At 46.3% G+C, this 17,178-nt stretch overlaps 1 protein-coding gene across 1 annotated transcript in view; it reads right to left on the bottom strand.

Annotated features, from left to right (window-relative positions):
* COL27A1 (collagen type XXVII alpha 1 chain) overlaps positions 1-17,178 on the bottom strand; it is a 144,937-nt gene that overhangs the window by 102,395 nt on the left and 25,364 nt on the right. The window contains exons 5-7 of the mRNA XM_066562636.1: positions 10,749-10,802; positions 5,173-5,226; positions 3,251-3,304 (exon numbers count right to left, since the gene is read on the bottom strand). Coding sequence (XP_066418733.1) covers positions 3,251-3,304; positions 5,173-5,226; positions 10,749-10,802 — 162 coding nt within the window. The remainder of the gene's footprint in view (positions 1-3,250; positions 3,305-5,172; positions 5,227-10,748; positions 10,803-17,178) is intronic.

Below are 17,178 nucleotides of genomic sequence, written 5' to 3'. Positions count from 1 at the left end.
AGGAATCTGCCCCATGAAATCCTCTCCTGCTCATCCTCTCCCTGGCTCCTTGGCAGAGGCTCACAGAGAGGAGGGAGGATGCTCCATCCTCCTTGGGTGTCTGGCCTGAAGGTGAGAGCTTCCAACAGAAACATCCCTGAGTTCAGCATCCCCAGTCATTCCCTGGAATTTAGATTTCCATAGGGTTTTCTCCTGGGACCACTGCCCAGTTCTTCCAGTCTGCAGCAGGAGCTGCCTTGTCTCTAGACAACTGGAGCACCACGCTTAACAATATCTTGCTTTTCCACTGATAAGAAATATGTGCCTGGCTTGGCTGCTCTGAACCATTCTGCTCCAGCTGGATTTCTGCAGGATGGGGATTTTGAGCCTGCAATGTCACCCAAAGCAGGTGGTTGCATGATGGTCCCTTGAGATGCTCAAAGAATGTCCTGAACTAAATTTTGCACCAATTTTGTAGTGGTAAGTGAATGACAATTAGGTCAAATATGTTATGTTCCTAAATATGTAGGCACTGTTATGTGCTACTGTTATGTTATATTAAATATCCTCCTCACTACATATTCTGGGCTCTGGAGAGTTTCAAAGATGTATTTCCTCACAATATACCCCAGTTATTTCTGCCTCAGGTGAATTACAATGAAGGAAAACCAGGAAAGCTTGTGTATGTTACAGCTTTGTGTGAAAGTATTTACCTGCTAAAATCCTCTTCAAATAGCACTAAAATGACAGGGCAGAGGGTATGAAAACAACTGCATTTGCTCTTTTATCCGAACACTTCGTGATGCTTACAGGGCACTCCACACAAAGGGCTGTGATTTGGAAAGGAAATTGAACTCCAGTGAAGGATTTACTCATCTGTGATGATATTTATAATCCACTCTCTCCTAGCTAAAGGGATCATCCTGCACTTTGGTAGGAAATGTGAAGAATTAAGGGGCCAGGGGATGAGACAGGCATAGAGGATGTTTTGAAGCTCTGACCACTTCCCAGCTCTGTCTTTGCTCCCTGACTCCAGTGAAGCTTTGCCTCTCTCACTTCTGTTTTCTCCTCTGGAGCAATGATGCTGCTCTGCTGAGATCTGTCTCCAAGGCAGCTGTGGTCTTCAGCCCCAAACCAAAAGCCAAAGCCCACAGATACCTCACAGGCACAGAGGGGACACCCAAGTCCTGCCACCCTTCCTGGTCTGCAAAAGCACCATTTGCTCTGTGTGGAGAGGATGAGAAACACACCTAAGGCAGTTTCATGTGCTTGTAGATGTGTGGAGCTAAAACAGCTTCAGGGGTGCTCTGAGATCAGCCTGTCCAATCCTACAGGCCCAATCCAAGTCTACCAGCATTCCCAAGGCAGGCACTAAGGATTGAGCCACACTGTCCAAAACCACAGGCTGCTGGTTGTGGCTCCAGCTCAAGCTGCTGAGACAGTGGTTTCATTTAGTGGGAAATGCATTTTGTTTCTCCTGGTGAAATATTTTACCCATTTGAAGGTTTCTACATGGTGTTCTCTGATCAAAGCCCTCAGAGCCCTTTTTGCAGCACCTCCATGGAGTGAGAGGAGGGATGTCCATTTCCAAGGCATTGCTGTTTTCCAGTAGCCAAGATATGTTGCCCACCCTGAGCCAAGCAGCAGTGTATTTTCACTGGGAGAATGCCAGCAGGCAACCAAGATTTAAAAAAAAAAAAAAAAAAAAAAAAAAGAATTTTTCCAAACATTTCTCCAACAGCTGTAAATTTTTGCTTAATGCAGGATGCTAATAAAAGCCAGGTTACACCAAACCCACTGCCAGACTAGTGCTACTGGGAGGTGTTTTTAAGCTGCACCAAAGGAAAAATTTCAACATCCAACTTGCTCATTACTTGAAGAAACAGAAGCATATCCCTGCCTTTACCCTGTCCTGTGGGAGTTAAGATCAGATGTGAAGGCCATGTGCTGGACTTGGGAATGTTTGTTCAATCTCCTATTCCTTCTCTGCTTTTTCCACTATGAGTTCTTGCACTCCTGACATTGCATTTTGCTGATCGTAACCACAAGGTTTTGTTTTATGAGCTGTTATACCAGGAAAATGGTATTCTTTGCACCCTATTAGTTAGAACTTGTTTGTGACAGCATAAGATCTGTAATTAATCACTCAATTGCTCCTACTCCACACAGCACCCCAAGCATGACCAGCTTTGGAGTAGAAAAATAAACTCAGCCCCTCCTCCTGGCAATTTGGTTGTAGTATAAAGCATACAACAAATAATGGTGGAGAGGGAGGGCTCCTTTCAGCCTCCTCCACACCTTCTCTCTCTCCTTGGAGTCTTAAAAAATACCAGAGGAGGTGTTTGTGTGCAGCTAATTGACCTGAGCAACAGTGTATGGTCAATGGCCCATTGACTGATGAAGTGATGGAAACAAGATGCTAATTTTAACTGTTCAGGTTAGCTGTGGCAATATTGTCTTGCTGGGAGGGGGAGTCATGGCCACTGAGCCCCACTCAAACAGCTCCCTGCAACAGGACCAGCTTCCAAAAAAAGAAACCAACCAACCAACCTGGAACTGGAAACTCAGCTGAAATGTCCTTGATGTATGAAAGATCTGAGCTCCAGGTATGGATGGCTCAGGTATTGCTGTGCAGGCTTGAATGCATGGATAGAAACACACCCTGCTGCCTCAGGAAAACAGGGATGGATCTTATGTTTTATCCCTACATGCCTCTTTTCTAGGCATGAATGTGTTGTTTGTGATGTTGATGGTGTTGAAGCATCAATATGGAAGAAAATAAAGCAAAACCTGACCAGTGCTGGCAGTCTCCAAGCAAAATAAAGAGGGAAGGCACACAGATATGTTCTTGAAATGTGCTTTACCAGGATAGACAGTGGTGATTTCCTTGGAATGCCAGCACTGTTCTGAATTCAGCTTTGAGTATTGCTGCTGGTTCTCCAACCATCCCTTTAGATGATGCACTGGCTGCACCAGGTCTAAACTGAGCTTGCTGAGGAACACCCAGTGTCAGGGTGCAGAGGGATGAGGAATACAAAGAAGGAACAGAGTTCTGTACCCAGAATTTCATTTCATACTCTAGCACAGTCTTTAGGCAGCTGCTTCAGCCCATCTCCCCAGGTTATACACCTGCTGAACAGGCATAAGGCTCTTTGAGTGGATACTGGGACTTTGAATTAAATCTTTCAGGCAGAGTTATAGAAGAAAATTTTAAAATAAAATTTTTAAAATAAAATTACTGATCCGATTCACTAGAAAAGAACACTCTTACCTTTCTACCAGGTGGTCCAGGGAACCCAGTTAAACCAGGTAAGCCCACATCTCCCTGTAGGAAGAAAGCAAGTTCAATCAGTTTGCAGCAACATTTTCCCTGAGCTTACTGCAGTTACCACAATTATTTTGCTGACACCAGCCCACAGCTATTGATATTTCTGGTTCTAATCACAACTCTTCAAAACCTGAGTGGATAAGAAGAGTAGATTTAAACAACATCTCTATTAACTGGCTCATATAAATAATAACCCCGGTTAATTAATGGCAGCTGCTGCTGGAGTCCAGCTCTTTGCAAGCAGAATGAATGTGCTTTTTTTCCCCTCAATGATCTCATTCAGTCACATGCTTCATTCGCCTTTCAATAGGCATTGAAATCGCCAAGGCAAGGAAATTTTAGATTTTAAATGCAATAAGAACAACAGGTACCTGCTGCCAAATCCTCTGATTTGCTCTCACACTCTGCTACTGCACTGGCTCAGCCCATGGCTCCCGTTGGGATGGTGCTGGTGGTGTAATTATTTAACCTGTCTGTCTGACATGGGTTGAACCTTTGCAGGCTGCTGGTGGGAGGGTTTGCTCAGTGGCCTGTGCTTCTGAAAAGGGATTGCATCACATCCCAGCTGGCAAACCCAAAGCATCACAGAACGGGTGAGTGCATTGCTGTGAGACCTCTCCAACACCTAGCCCGCCTCTGTGGGCCCACTTGGCCTCCTCTGACCAGGATCAACAAACCCTGGAGTGCCTTCTTTCTGAAATTCAACAGATTTCCAGTATCTAGATTGAAAATTAGGCATCACTCCAAACTCCTGCTGGAAACTCCTTATTCCTATTGTTGCTAACAGGGATAAAGCCTTGTTAACACAAGCTAAAGGTCATCTGGATGTCTCCCTTTTTTACACCAAGAATTGTCTTCAATAAAACAGTTCCAGACCCTGCAGGTGGATGATTTCCACATGATGCCACTCCAATATTGTGTACCAGAAATTTCAGAAGGCATCTCATGGTGTTAAGTTGAAAGCATCATTTCAGACTTAGCCTTCTGAATGTTTTCTAGCATTGACTTCCATCCTGCAGTCGTGTGGCCTCACTGTACTTTATGGGGGCATCTGGTGTCAAATGAAGAGCCCAAGCTCCTCATGGGTGGTGCTTTCTATGAGCTGTGCATTTGTAGCAAGATTTATGGTGAGAGGAAGAGAACCAGGCTTCTGCCCTGGACATGAATTACCAAGGATTGTGCAGGCATCACTGAAAGAGCTAATTGAGGTAGGTGATGTGGAGCCCTGATTGCCCTGCTGTTCATTTCTAGAATTCTGTGAGGGCTTGTTGCCTCAGTAAAAATCACTCAGCTGTGAAACAGCAAAAATGGGAGTTGTAACTTATTGAAAGGAATTAGCAGAACTCTGATCCTCAAAAACTGCTAAGCCCAGAAAGCAGCTTTCCTTCCCAGCTGGGTGCTTTGTGCTGGTTTGAGCAGCCCTTGGTGGTAACCTCTCAGTGAGGTCCATGCCTTAGAAGCCTCCACCAAGAAACCTCTACCCTGATGGGGCTGCAGCATGAGGCAAACCCCTGTTCCTCATCTCCTGGGCAAGAACATCCTTTCCTTGGCCTCCAAGGTTTTTATTCCTTACCCTGGGACTGCCTCTTGTTGCAGTTTCATGCCCAGAGCGTGGCTGTACCTCAGATGTGCTACTTGAAACACTTGGCTGGAGCCTGTGGGACTTCAGCTGGGCTGCAGATTGTGGATAAACTGGATAAACTGGTGGCCAGGTGGCACCTGAGTGCACTGTGATCATTGAGAACTACCTCTCTTCAGTCCTGAATCCAAGATCTAAGCCTTATTTCCCAGTCCTGCAGTACAGACCCCCTGTGATTGTGTGCACAGTTCTGGAAGCCCCCCATGGCCTCGGGGTGACATCTCACCTTCTGCCCATTGCGAGCTTTTCCAGGTGACAGCCCAGGATCACCTTTCTGACCCTGAAATGAAAAACTTACATTAGTGACATAACCCAAGGACCCAGCCCACAGATGTGGCTCTGCTTCCACCAAGCCTCCAAATTAAAAAAACATTTTGTTTTATCCCAGTCTTCCCTGACATCCCAAATGTATTAAAGTGGCCTGGAATAGCTGTTGTGCTGGGGGTGGATTTGGTGAGTGATTGCTGCTGCTAAAGAGTTGAGTTTTAAATAGTAGTTGACAGTATTCAATTGGCTAAAGAAAGGATAACTGGAAGAAAGCAATGTCAGGACTTTTGATACTTATTAGACCAGACAGCTGCAATTCCTTCCTTGTCTACAACTACCATCACAAAAATAATTACCAAGCCTATTACTGGGGCTGAACCATCCTCCTCGACAACTCACTAGATGCTGTTGCTTTTTTAACTGTGAGGAACAGATGAGACTGCAGAGAAAGTTGCACTAATTAGACACCCCCAACAGGCAGAGCAATTGTGAGGCTCCCAGGCTGGCAGAAAGCAGCACTTGACCTTAAGTGGCAGTATTCCTTATTTTCCTCCTTAACAACCGTGACGAGGGAAATTACAGTTTGAGGCTGTGATCTTCTGACAAACACAGGCTGGAATCTCAGCAGCATTTGATCATCTAATTCCAGCAGATTCCTTTGGAAATCCTATTTTTCAAGAGGTGGAAAGGTAATGTGAGCACCCAACAGGGAGGGATGGAAGTAGGAAAATCTAGAAGAGATTGAAGAGTGCCAGGTTCTTTGGGTAGAGGAGAGGTAAAGTTCAGCACTCAGAACATCTCTTCTGGCACAGCCAGGATGGGTATCCCAGAATCAGTCACTACTTAACACCCATGAATCATAAACAAGCCACAACTTCTGTGTGTCCACCAGCACAGGACAGCTGGGAGGGTGAACTAATGGCTGTCAAGTGAAGGCTTGGAGGGGAGATCCAGAAAGGAGCAATAGTTGTCAGAATTCAGGACATCCCTCTGGCTGTCCTGGATTGCCAGGACCCCTGCCAGGGGTCTCAGAGACCCTGGCACAGAGCCCAAGACACCTGTGACTTTGATTATGACCCATGGAGCAAGTTACCAACCTCATATGAGGATCTGCAAGCCATGAAAGTCTAAGTAGAATAATAATTAGTTTGTCACAGGGTGAAAAATAGATTTTTTTGGGGTTTTAGAATGGGGGTTCAGGGGGCAAGATGGAGGAATGTGGGCATGTCCAACCTTTCTCCTTCTTCTTCTTGTCCTCCATCTTCTGCTGTGATGGTGGCACTTTTAATTGGTTTAGAGTAGAAGCTCACTGTCTAACACAGGTGATAGGTATTGGAAAGTTATGGTAAATATTGTACACGTAGTTTTTAGTATAAAAAGATAACAACATTGCCCCAGAGTGCAGTGTTAGTGTGAGTGCCTCTGACTGACCTGCTGAGCAGACCTTGGCTGGTCAGGAGAAATAATTTTATAGATAAGAAACAATAAACAACCTTGAGAGTGAGAACTGAAGAGCTCTGACTCCTTCTTCAACTGCCAGGCTGGGAAAAGAGACTTTCTAACCTATCTCGGGGTCACTGTGAGCAGCTGAAGTCCCAAGAAATAGTGGTTATTACTTGGCATTTCTCATGAGCAGCACAGAGCTCTGGTCACAGCCTCACTGGGAGTACATTCCACGTGTACTTCCCACCTTGCACAGAGTGTGAACCCTCCATTCTGCTCCTCCTCCAGCATCCACCACAGGCTGTGAGACTCAGCAGTGAGACTGCTTGGCTCTGGACTGTAGGGAGCACTGCTGATTCAAGGCAGATGTATCTGCACAAATTCTCAATGAAGGCTCCAGCTTTCCAAACAGTAAATGAAGTCATGCAGATAATCTTGCTTTGCATGCAGCTGTTATCAGGGCAATTCTCCCACTCCCTGAGCTTCAGAGCAGTCAGTGGGTGCTGGCACTGCTGGGAACAGATTAGAGCAGCCCTAGGGATCCCTGGGTGTTCATTTCTGCTCTGCAAAATTCATTTACTGCAGCAGGTAGACACCCACCACTTTCCCTAAATCTTCCCATATGCTCCATGCAATGACTTTGAGACGTGGAAAAGAACTTGTGCTTTCCCCTGAGAAGCTGCAGATCACATTCAGCCAGGTCCCTGCTTTGCACTGGCTCTGAGTTCAGCCCTGCTGAGCCCATCACACAGGTGCAGAGCTCAGCCATGAGCAGGATCACATGTCCCCAAGATCCATCAGCAATGGCACCAGCTGGATGTGAGGGCTGAAATTGTGGATTAATTGCTTGAGTCTTCTTACACAGCAGTGACAACGGGGGAATTAACCTAAATATTGTCCAAGCCAAGCCACAACACCTTTCCCACAAGTTTCTCTCTTTCCCATCCTAACTTACTGAGAACACATCTTCCTCTTGTAAAGGAAAAAATTGTTTTCTTCTGGGAATTGCACAGTCTAGAGCTGTGCAACTTAAACATCTCAGTTTTGCAATCCCACTAATACTATTTTAATTATCAGTGAGCCAAACTGATGAGCTACCTTGGAGAGAAAAAGCACTCACTAAAGTGAAAATACAATATTTTTCAAGTGCTTTAAGAAGAGATTTATCCAGGGCAGCACATCACCCCAATACCTGATACCAAAAGCCTCCAGGTGAGAGATGCAAACCCAGCTCTTGTGATGGCTTTTGAAAACACACCTTGTCTGACATCTGCCCAATCCCAAATGCTTTTAGGGCATCCTGAGAGCTACAAAACAAAGCAAAACCACCCTTCCTGTCCCCAGCAGCTTTCAGGTGACAGCCCAGCCCAGCCTGTGGCTACAGCTGTTGCAGAGGTTATCTGCAATAATCAGTCACTGCCAAAAAGATGCAACAGCAATTTTACAACTGCCAGGGACAACAGCAGAATGCAGGAAGTGGCAAGAATCCCCCTTTAAGCAGTTTCACACCAGGAATTGCTGAGCTGAGCACCACAGGCTGAACTCCCAGGTGGCACAAGCAGGTGTAATGCCATGGAGTCAGTGGAACCATGCCCAAGCAGATCAGCAGGATTTTGGCTCAACAGCTACAAACAGCTCTGTGCACAAGATCAGCTCCCTAAGCCCAGGGAATTACAAGTGCTGAGCTCCAGGGGTGAGGATAAACTGGGCTCTGCACAGGGCTGACTGTGAAATGCAGAAACACAACCAAAGCCCTGCAGCCAGGCAGGAGACACAGAAAAACACCCAGAGGCTGCAGTGCCACTCCACAGCCCTTGCACAGAGCTGCCTGACCTCACAAGGGCTCTGCTCATCCAGCTGATGAATATTATGCTCCTGAGTCCCTTCTTAAGTGACAATGACTTGGTGTTAGTCATGGTTTCCAAGCTGTGTCTATGTGGGAAACTTCAATTTCCTTTCTTAGATTGCTTGGGGTTTTTTTTGTGTGGGTTTAGCTGCTATCTAAGCCAGACCAAGCCCAGCAGCCTCTCAGCAAGAGAAGTTCCACTTGGAGCTGCTTTGCCCTGCAGTGCAGGCTGAGCTTTCACAAATCCAGAATTTCTGCCATGTGCTGGGTCTGTCAAGAAGATTCCCATCTCTGAAAGTGTCCAAGGCGAGGCTGGATGGAGTTCTGAGTGACCTGGTCTAGGGGAGGATGTCCCTGCCCATAACGAGATGAGCTCTCAGGTTCCAACCCAAACCATTCTTTGATGATGAACAAATCAGGTCCCAGACGCAGGCAGTTAAAACATCAGGGGGTGAAAAACCACTTTTTGGGGCAAAGTCCATTTTCTGGGACTGCTGTAACACCAGAGAATTGAAGAGGAGGAGGGGAGTCAAAACTCTGGCATCTGATCCACACCTTCCCAAGAGCATTTCCGAGGCAGAGGTGATGTAACCACAGCTCACCAGGCTCTCCCTGCTAGAGGTGAACCTTCACCTGGGCTGAGCTCCAGCTCTGACATCCCATTGCAAACCTTATACTTCATTTGACAAAGCACCATGAGCAGAAAAATCCTGCAAATGGTGGCTGGACAAAAATAAAATACATCACAGAGCCTGATGAGACCAGATCTCTGCTGCAGGCTCACAGCTCTCCATCCACTGAGATTTCCTGCTGCCAGACTGTGCATTGAGATGGAGGAAAAATGCTTACAGAAAGACTTAATTTCTATTAGGTGACCAACTGAAGAGAGCTTTACAGCCAAATGATGATTTCTGATGAGTCATTAGGCTAAAAGTGTTTAAAAAAAATCCTGTAGAATAGAAACATAGCTCGACTCCACGGCTTGGACCAGGCTGGATTTGCAGGGCTGGAAGTTAGATAAAAGAAGTTTGATTTGACTTATAAAACTCAACAAGTGTGATCTGGAAGTCATTGATGGAGAATAAATGCAGAACACTAAGATGTAGAACTTTTACAGGCTCACTTTTCAGGCTGTATGTGGAATTTAAACCAGCTGCTGTTCACCAGCATGTCTCCAGTGCCTAATTTTTAATCACATAGAGGCAGCATGCCAAGTTTCCAGAATCTTTTTCCCAGAGCATCAGTAGTGCTCAGAACATCTCTGCCTACTGATGAGATCATGAAAAGACAGAACTATTGCTCACACCTTTCTCTGTTTGGCTGAGATGTCCTTCAGCTCCCTGGTACTGAAAATCTCTGTTAAATATTGCCTCTCCAGGCTCCATTGTTCTTTAGTCCAACACAGATGGTATAAAACATAAACCTATTCCTTTGTAAACAATCATACCAAAGCAATCCAAACCAGTTTTCCAGGAACTTCAGTCTTTAGGTAACACAAACCCTTGAACACAGAATGAGCTGGGATTTAAAACACCTTTTGGAAGGGTTTTGCTGCACACTGCAGGGTTAGGACCCCTGCAGAGCCACATCTGTGCTCAATCCCAGGCAAAGCGAGAGGGTCCAGCCGCGGGGGGGGAATTTGTGTGTGCAGGAGAAAAGCACAGAGCACAGGGGCCCTGGCACTGCAGGAGGCTGTGAGCCCTCCTGGGAGAGGGGGAGGCATCTAGAGGGAAGCCATGAGATGGGTTTGGGAGGACTGGGGGAGCTCAGAGATCCCAGAAGCTCTGGAGAGGGAAGGACAGAGGGAGGAGTTTCAGGAGGAGGAAGGCAGAGGAAGATGCTGGGCGCTGCCACTCACTCCTGCCACTGTCCAGACTCAGAGGAACTGCAAAATCCAGGGGAGAGAGAAATGAGAAAGCAAAGGAATTGAGAGCTGCTGGAGCAAGGATTCCACTGCCCTTGTCTGACACAGCAGTTTGGGCCTGGCACAGGCATAGCTTAAGCAGGATCCTAATTTGGCAGTTTTGAAATTGAGGAGAACCAAGGAGGCACAGACACAGAGCAGGGTCTCTCTGGGCACAGGAAAGGCTCAGCTGTGCTGCTGGAGAGCCCTGGGGAGAGCAGGAGGGACGGAGGAATGGCTTCAGCTCCTTTTTGTCCAGAGCAGGAGAAAAGGAGGCTGTCCTTCCCCCAGGATGTCCCGTGGGGCAGGAAGGTCAACGCTCCTTGCACCAGTTCATACTTACTTTCAGTCCTGGGGGGCCAGGTGAACCAGGGTTTCCATGGGGGCCTGGGGGACCCTAAAACACACAACAAACACAAAACAGAGTCAAAAGGAGATGCTGGGAATCCGCATGGGTGCTGGAGCAGTGCTGTGCCGGACTTACAGAGCCCTGGGGTGCCCTGGCAGGGGATGGTGGCGCTGGGACCCTGCCTGGCACCCACAGAGGGAAGGAAACTCAGCTGTGGGTTCCCAGCAGGCTCTGTGGGAGGGGGTGTGTGTCTGTCACCACAGGACACGGCATGACACTGAGACAATTCGGGTAAAGCAAACATCCCACGGGTCAGGGGAGCCCGGGCTCTGGGAGGAGCCCAGCAGAAGGGGATGGAGGCAGGCAGAGGGGAGGGGAAGTGTGTGGGGGTGTTAACAACTTGGGTTTTTGCTCAGGATTGAAGAGAACAGAAGTGATTACTGAAGGAAAATTGTTCAGCTCTTTGGGGTGAACTCATTTTCCCTACAAGCCAAACAGATTTTTGCCTTTAGAGATTGGAAAGAAAACGGGTAATCAGACAGCAAAACAGTGGGAATAGCAGTACATCCATGAAAACTTTTAAAATCCATATTTCACATAGTTAAATCTGTATTTTTCCTTAGTTGTCACAAGCCAGTGACACTGCCAGAGTATCTACCTCAAATCACAGACACCAGTATCTCCTTTACATCATATTTTAAAAGCACCCTGCATATTTTCCAAGGCCTATTTAAGGAGTTATCTGGAATAAGCAGCTAAGAATAGTTTATGCCTGGGTTATACACAGCACAGAAGATTTGCTAACCTTTCAGGCAGGGTAATAACAATTCTAAGTCCTCTTGAACACGTTCCTGGGAGATGAAACAACCTGAAAATTCAACTCCAAGAGCTCTGCCAAGAACATGTGAGGGCTCTACCATGAGGAGGTCTTTATGTACCCTCAAGTTAGGGCAGCACAGGAAGGGGATAAAAAACCACTCAGGCACATTCTTAGCAAGCTGTAGGATTTCCAATGAGCATTTTGGGGCCAAAATCTTGAGGGTCTGATTTCCAAGGAAAATCACTGGAGTTAAACATTTCACTGGCAGCCAAGTTCAGTGCCCCTGCTGTCTTCTGAGAGAACATCAGTGCACTGATCTCTATTCAGTTTTATTTTTTACTGCATTTTAATAGAAAATAATGCCTTTTAAAATTGCATCTTGTGGAACAGACAGTTGCTGAATGCTCAGTGCTATTTCACAACATGCTGCTCTGCTGCAAGAGGCTGTTTAATTAAAAGATTGAGACCGAACTTTTCAAATGGCAGTTTTTACCCAAATTAACATCCCATTCTTAAATTCCTTCCAAATTTTCAGCCTGAACCCAAATACATTTATTGCCTCATTCTTAATTTCCTTTTAAATTTTAACCTGAAATTTTTGTTTAGCATGTCTGTGAATTTCCAGTGAAACTGAAAGAGCTTTAATTAAAATTAAGGTGCTTGAATATCATCTTCTCACTTAAAAAAAAAAAAAACCCATACAGCTGCTGGAGCCAGAGTACCTGGACACTGAGGAGTCTTAAATAAATTCATCTTCCCAGCAAACTGTGGAATCACCTGCCCACCTTACTGGGTGGAACACTGAAACAGAGACTGAATGTGCTGCTTAAGGTAATTCAGCAAGTCTGTGGTGGCAAAAATGCTTCAGCCCAAGTCTTTCCAGTCTCAAATATGTAGGATAATGAATAATAAGTGACAGAAATCAGGCCAGCAAAGTCTCTATAAAAGATGAATTCCTAAAAAGCTTTTACACACAAGCAATAATCGAGGCAGCTCTGAATGGGGTTCATAAATCCAGCCTGCTGCTGGATTTGAGGAGGGAATTCAGCTGTAATTCAGCTTTGGAGTGAGGCAGCTTGGCCCAAAGCCCACAGCAGAGCAATCATTTGAGGTTTGGGCTCCAGCACAGCCCAGGGCAGGCTCAGAGCAGTGTCAGGGAGCAGCTCAGGGTGCTGTGACCCCCAGAAGAAAGTGATGGATTCCAGAGGAAACCTGGATTGTGGGAAGCTCAGCTGCCAATCCAGAGCTCCTGGATAAGAGACTAATCACACCCCCAGCAAAATCTGGAGCAAGTTCTTTCAGAGTAAACCAAAGCACAGCAACAAAATCCTAATGTCACTGTCATATTTTCTGGAAAAATCCCTTTGCCCAGGAGTCCTCTCCTGGGAAGCTGAGAAGGCTCAGAGAAAAAAGAAAACAATGATTATCTCATTGCTTCTCCTGTGTTTTGCTGTGTTAGAATGTGCTAGGACATTGTTTACCAACAGGTGATTGTTTCATTGGTTTCATGTAAATTGTTTTGACTTATTGGCCAATCAGGGTCAAGCTGTGTCAGCACTCTGGAAAGAGTCACAAGTTTTCATTATTATCTTTTTAGCTTTCTGTCTGTATCCTTTCTGTATTCTTTAATATAGTTTAGTATAGTATTTCTTTAATATAATATAGTATCATAAAATAATAAATTAGCCTTGTGAGAACACGGAGTCAGATTCATCATTCCTGCCTTCATCTGGGAACCCTGCAAATGCAAAATCCTAAAAAGCCTCAAGCAGAAGGAGGGAAGAAGGGAGGAAGAATCCAGTCACAGTTTCTAGTGATTAAAAGTGTGATTATGAAAACAGAGACTCTTGAGATAAAACAGAGCCTTCAGCACCGAGTTCAATGAGTCTGACAGGGTGCATCCAGTGCAATCCAGGCAAAGGAAGGTCAGAGACTCATCCTGTCCCTAAAGACTGATGTGGTTTTACCCTAGTGGAAGTGGCCACATCCTGGTGATGAGATAATAGTGGGAAGTCCAGTCTGGTATGAAGGAAACTGCTGTGACCAGTTCTGGGGCTTCTGTTAGACATCTGAAACTGCTCTGGCAGCTGTGGAGAGAAAAGGGTGTAGTCTGCCAGCAGTCCTAAAAATTGTAAAAAATAATTGATCTTGATGTGTTCCAACATGGTGAGTCCTGAATTTGGGATTCCACCCACATTCTTGGCAGGGGAGGAAGATGCTGTGTGGCACAGTTAGATGGGCTGAGTAACAAAAGGCGCAGGATAGCAGCTGCCTCAGGAGCTGTCAGCAACACTTAATTGCTCTATTGCATTAATTAATTCAATTTACCACTCCCACCTGGAAATTTGGATTCTCCCAAATGTATTCATCATCAATACATCAGTTTTGCTCTTCTTATCTACACACTGGGTAGGACAGTGCTGAGACCATTAAATGAAAAAAAATATCACTGCATGTGTCACATTTGCTCATTTCCCCAGCCACTTCAGCTTCCTTTATCTGCTGAAACAATCCAACCTAGCAGCAGGCAGACTTGCATCTGGAAGCTTCCAAGCCTTGTAGCAGAAACTCCATGGAAAATGTGACATGGGACAGCAGCAGCCCCAGGCTGCTCCGTGGCACGGAGAGCAGAACAATCCCTGAATGTGTTCTCCAGGGCAGGAGGGGTTTCCCTGCTCCCTGGAATGCCTTCTGCGTGAATGATGCTGCTTGAGAAGGACCCTGAGCCACCCAGCAAGGCTTGGGGGTGCCTGGAGATGGGACCCTGCTCACAGAAGCCCTTTTATGCCTCGTGGTTCCCAGCCCACAAAAATTAACAAAAGTGTCACTGTGCATAGCTCCCCCCAAACCCTCCAGCATTCACAGGGAAGGGGGAAAAAAAATCCTCCCAACTCCTGCTAAATGCTAAAGAGCTCCAGTCAGAGGAATGACCACTCATTTGAAACTCATTAAGTCTTGGGGTTTCACTGTGTAAAGCAACTTTTTCTGATTCTGACCTACAGATCCCACTGTGACCTCTAGCTTGCTGAAAAAGAGCTAAATATTTGAAGTGAAGCCAAGCAAACTGTTTCTTTAAACACTTTTCAGAAATTGGAAAATCTTCCTAATGGGATGAGGATACTGGGGAATCTCCCCAGCTGACTGAGCTGCTTGTTTCAGGAGGGAAGCCCTGCGTTTTGAAGCAAAGGGAGATTTTTTCCAAGCACAGACCAAATGTAACAGGGACATGTTACAATGAGACCTCCCAGTCTTTCAAGCTGCTGAGATTCACAGGAGGATGGCAAATGCATCCTGAAGCATCAGGGAGTGCATGTGTGCTCCCTTCACCCAAATCCATTTGGATTTCCCCCATGGTGTCTCAGAGTTTAAATAAACTAAGAGCAATTACTCAATAAAGCATGTCAGGGCTTTTTATTGCTGATTCTGCCTCTGACCTGTGGTGTGGACAGGGATGAAACACTTCTTGTACCAGTGTTTGCTCCCCTGTTGGAGAGGGAGTGACTACCAGTGGGACCTGGATTATTAAAGTGAATTCCTGAATTATTTAAGTGTTTTGGAAAGTCTGCCTGTTGCTCTTTTCTTGCTGTCCTGGGGGCTGAGCAAACAACCAAGGCCAGGTTGGACAGGGCTTGGAGCAGCCTGGTCTAGAGGAAGGTGCCCTGCCCATGGTGTCAGGTTGGAACAAGATGATCTTTAAGGTCCCTTTCAGCCCACACCATCCCACGAGCTGGGCTCCTGTCTGGCATGTGCCTGAGACTTGCTGTTTCCTTCATGCAGAGGCAAACCTGGTAACTGGGATTTCCACAGCCTCATCTGGAGGGCAGGGTTTAAGACCAAGTGTCGCTCTCACCGCTCTTTTCTGCACACCCCCTCCAACTTTGGGCACTTTGCTGGTCAAACCACACCAGAGGAACGAGTCCCAGCTTGTGGTGGATGCAGGTGTGCTGTGCAAAGCTCCTCATGCAGACAGCCCTGGGTGAAGCTCCCAGAGCCTGCAGGGAGGCAGGAGCAAGCTGCAGTGCTGAAGGAATGATTGATTGCTCCAGTGGGAGCCCTTTGCTGACAGCTCCTTGTAGAGCTTGTTGGCACATCCCTGAGAGCAAATCCCAGCCCCAGCCTCTGCCTCCCTGGGAGACCCTGAGTTTTGGAGAAATGCAAAAAGCTCAGCACCCGTGGCTTGCACAGAGCTGGGGGTTTCACTCAGTGCCACCACTCAGACTTGCCACCATGGAAAAGGTGTCCTGTGACCTGCCTGGCATTTCACATCATATAAAGCAGGGGAAATCCTTCATGGCTAGCACTGCCATTCCCTCAGATCTTGCACAGACACCTGATCAGGCACACAGCACATTTATCCAAGAATAAACAGTGTGGACAGACCTATTCCTATGTCTCAAATTCTTTAAAGCAGACATGAAAGCTGAAAACCATCCTGAAAGTCAGCTGGATAGAGACAGAGAAACCCTTCCTGGAGAGCACACATGGCACTACAGCAATATCTCTACAGACTGGAGAGCTCCTGATAGTGTTATTAGCCACTCCTGGGATAGTGCTATTAGCCATTCCCATTGCAATTTTTAACTCATTTCTCTTGGAGTCCCTGAGGAAATAATGAGAAGAAGAAACACCCAGTTTTCACTTGTTATGAAAATGAAAATTTCCTTTCATAGCTGCAGAGAGGAGAGCACAGGAATAGCCTGAATCTGTCTCAGTGGGCCCCTGCTGCTGGAGTGATTGGGTGTGCAATTAATTCCATGCTCCTGGAATGGGGATTGGCTTTCAAAAATTGAGAAACTGTAATTTTCAACAAAACTACCACACTATCCACTCTGCTACCCTGCCTTGGATTGCTCTTGAATGCTGAGATGTGTCCCAGTCAGAGCCTCTTCCCTGCTGTCACAGAGGCTGGGGTGTGTTTTTGCAAAGCAGGTGGCATTACCTACATGGAAGAGCCACCCTCAGACTACACAGGCAGGTCTGGTGATACTCATGTGCTGAGAGCCAGGAGACAGATCCATGGGAGCAGCCAGATTTCCTTACAGACTCTCACCCACCACAGTCTCACTCTCAAGGCAAAGGCTGGCCAGAGATTTCATTTTACCCTGATCAATATGGGGGGAACAAAGGGAGGAGACAATATGGGGTGGAAATTCTGCACCACACATCAGCATGAGACGACTTCACAGCTACAGAAAGTCACAAGTCAAATGCTGCTACTGGATTTTCAAATGTGCCAGGCAGCTGTATAAGCATTAATAACACAGAAATTATACAGAAGTTACAACAAGGGCAGTTAATCTCATGCATTAGGCCAAGAATTGCATTGGTGACAAAAAGATCCCTCCTTTCCTCTGCATCCAGCACTGCAAAACTGCCTGCAATGTTCACCTCTCCTGTGGAGCTCCAAACTTGGGCTGTAGCCTGATGGGACACCTCATGGCTTATCCATGGGCTGGTGCAAGAACTCTGCAGCTGCGTTTTCGGAGGATCAGGTTAGGAGAGGTAGAACATGACCCTTGCAATGTTGCACATTTATTTTTAAGTTTTTCAAGCACAACAAAAGCAAATGATGCAAGAATTCCCCTAAGCCTGTCTTAGTTCCTG

Source organism: Molothrus aeneus, chromosome 19 (genome assembly GCF_037042795.1).
Source record: "Molothrus aeneus isolate 106 chromosome 19, BPBGC_Maene_1.0, whole genome shotgun sequence".
In the NCBI taxonomy this organism is placed as follows: domain Eukaryota; kingdom Metazoa; phylum Chordata; class Aves; order Passeriformes; family Icteridae; genus Molothrus; species Molothrus aeneus.
Note: the sequence above shows the minus strand (reverse complement) of the source record. Positions and strands in the feature narration are given on the sequence as shown.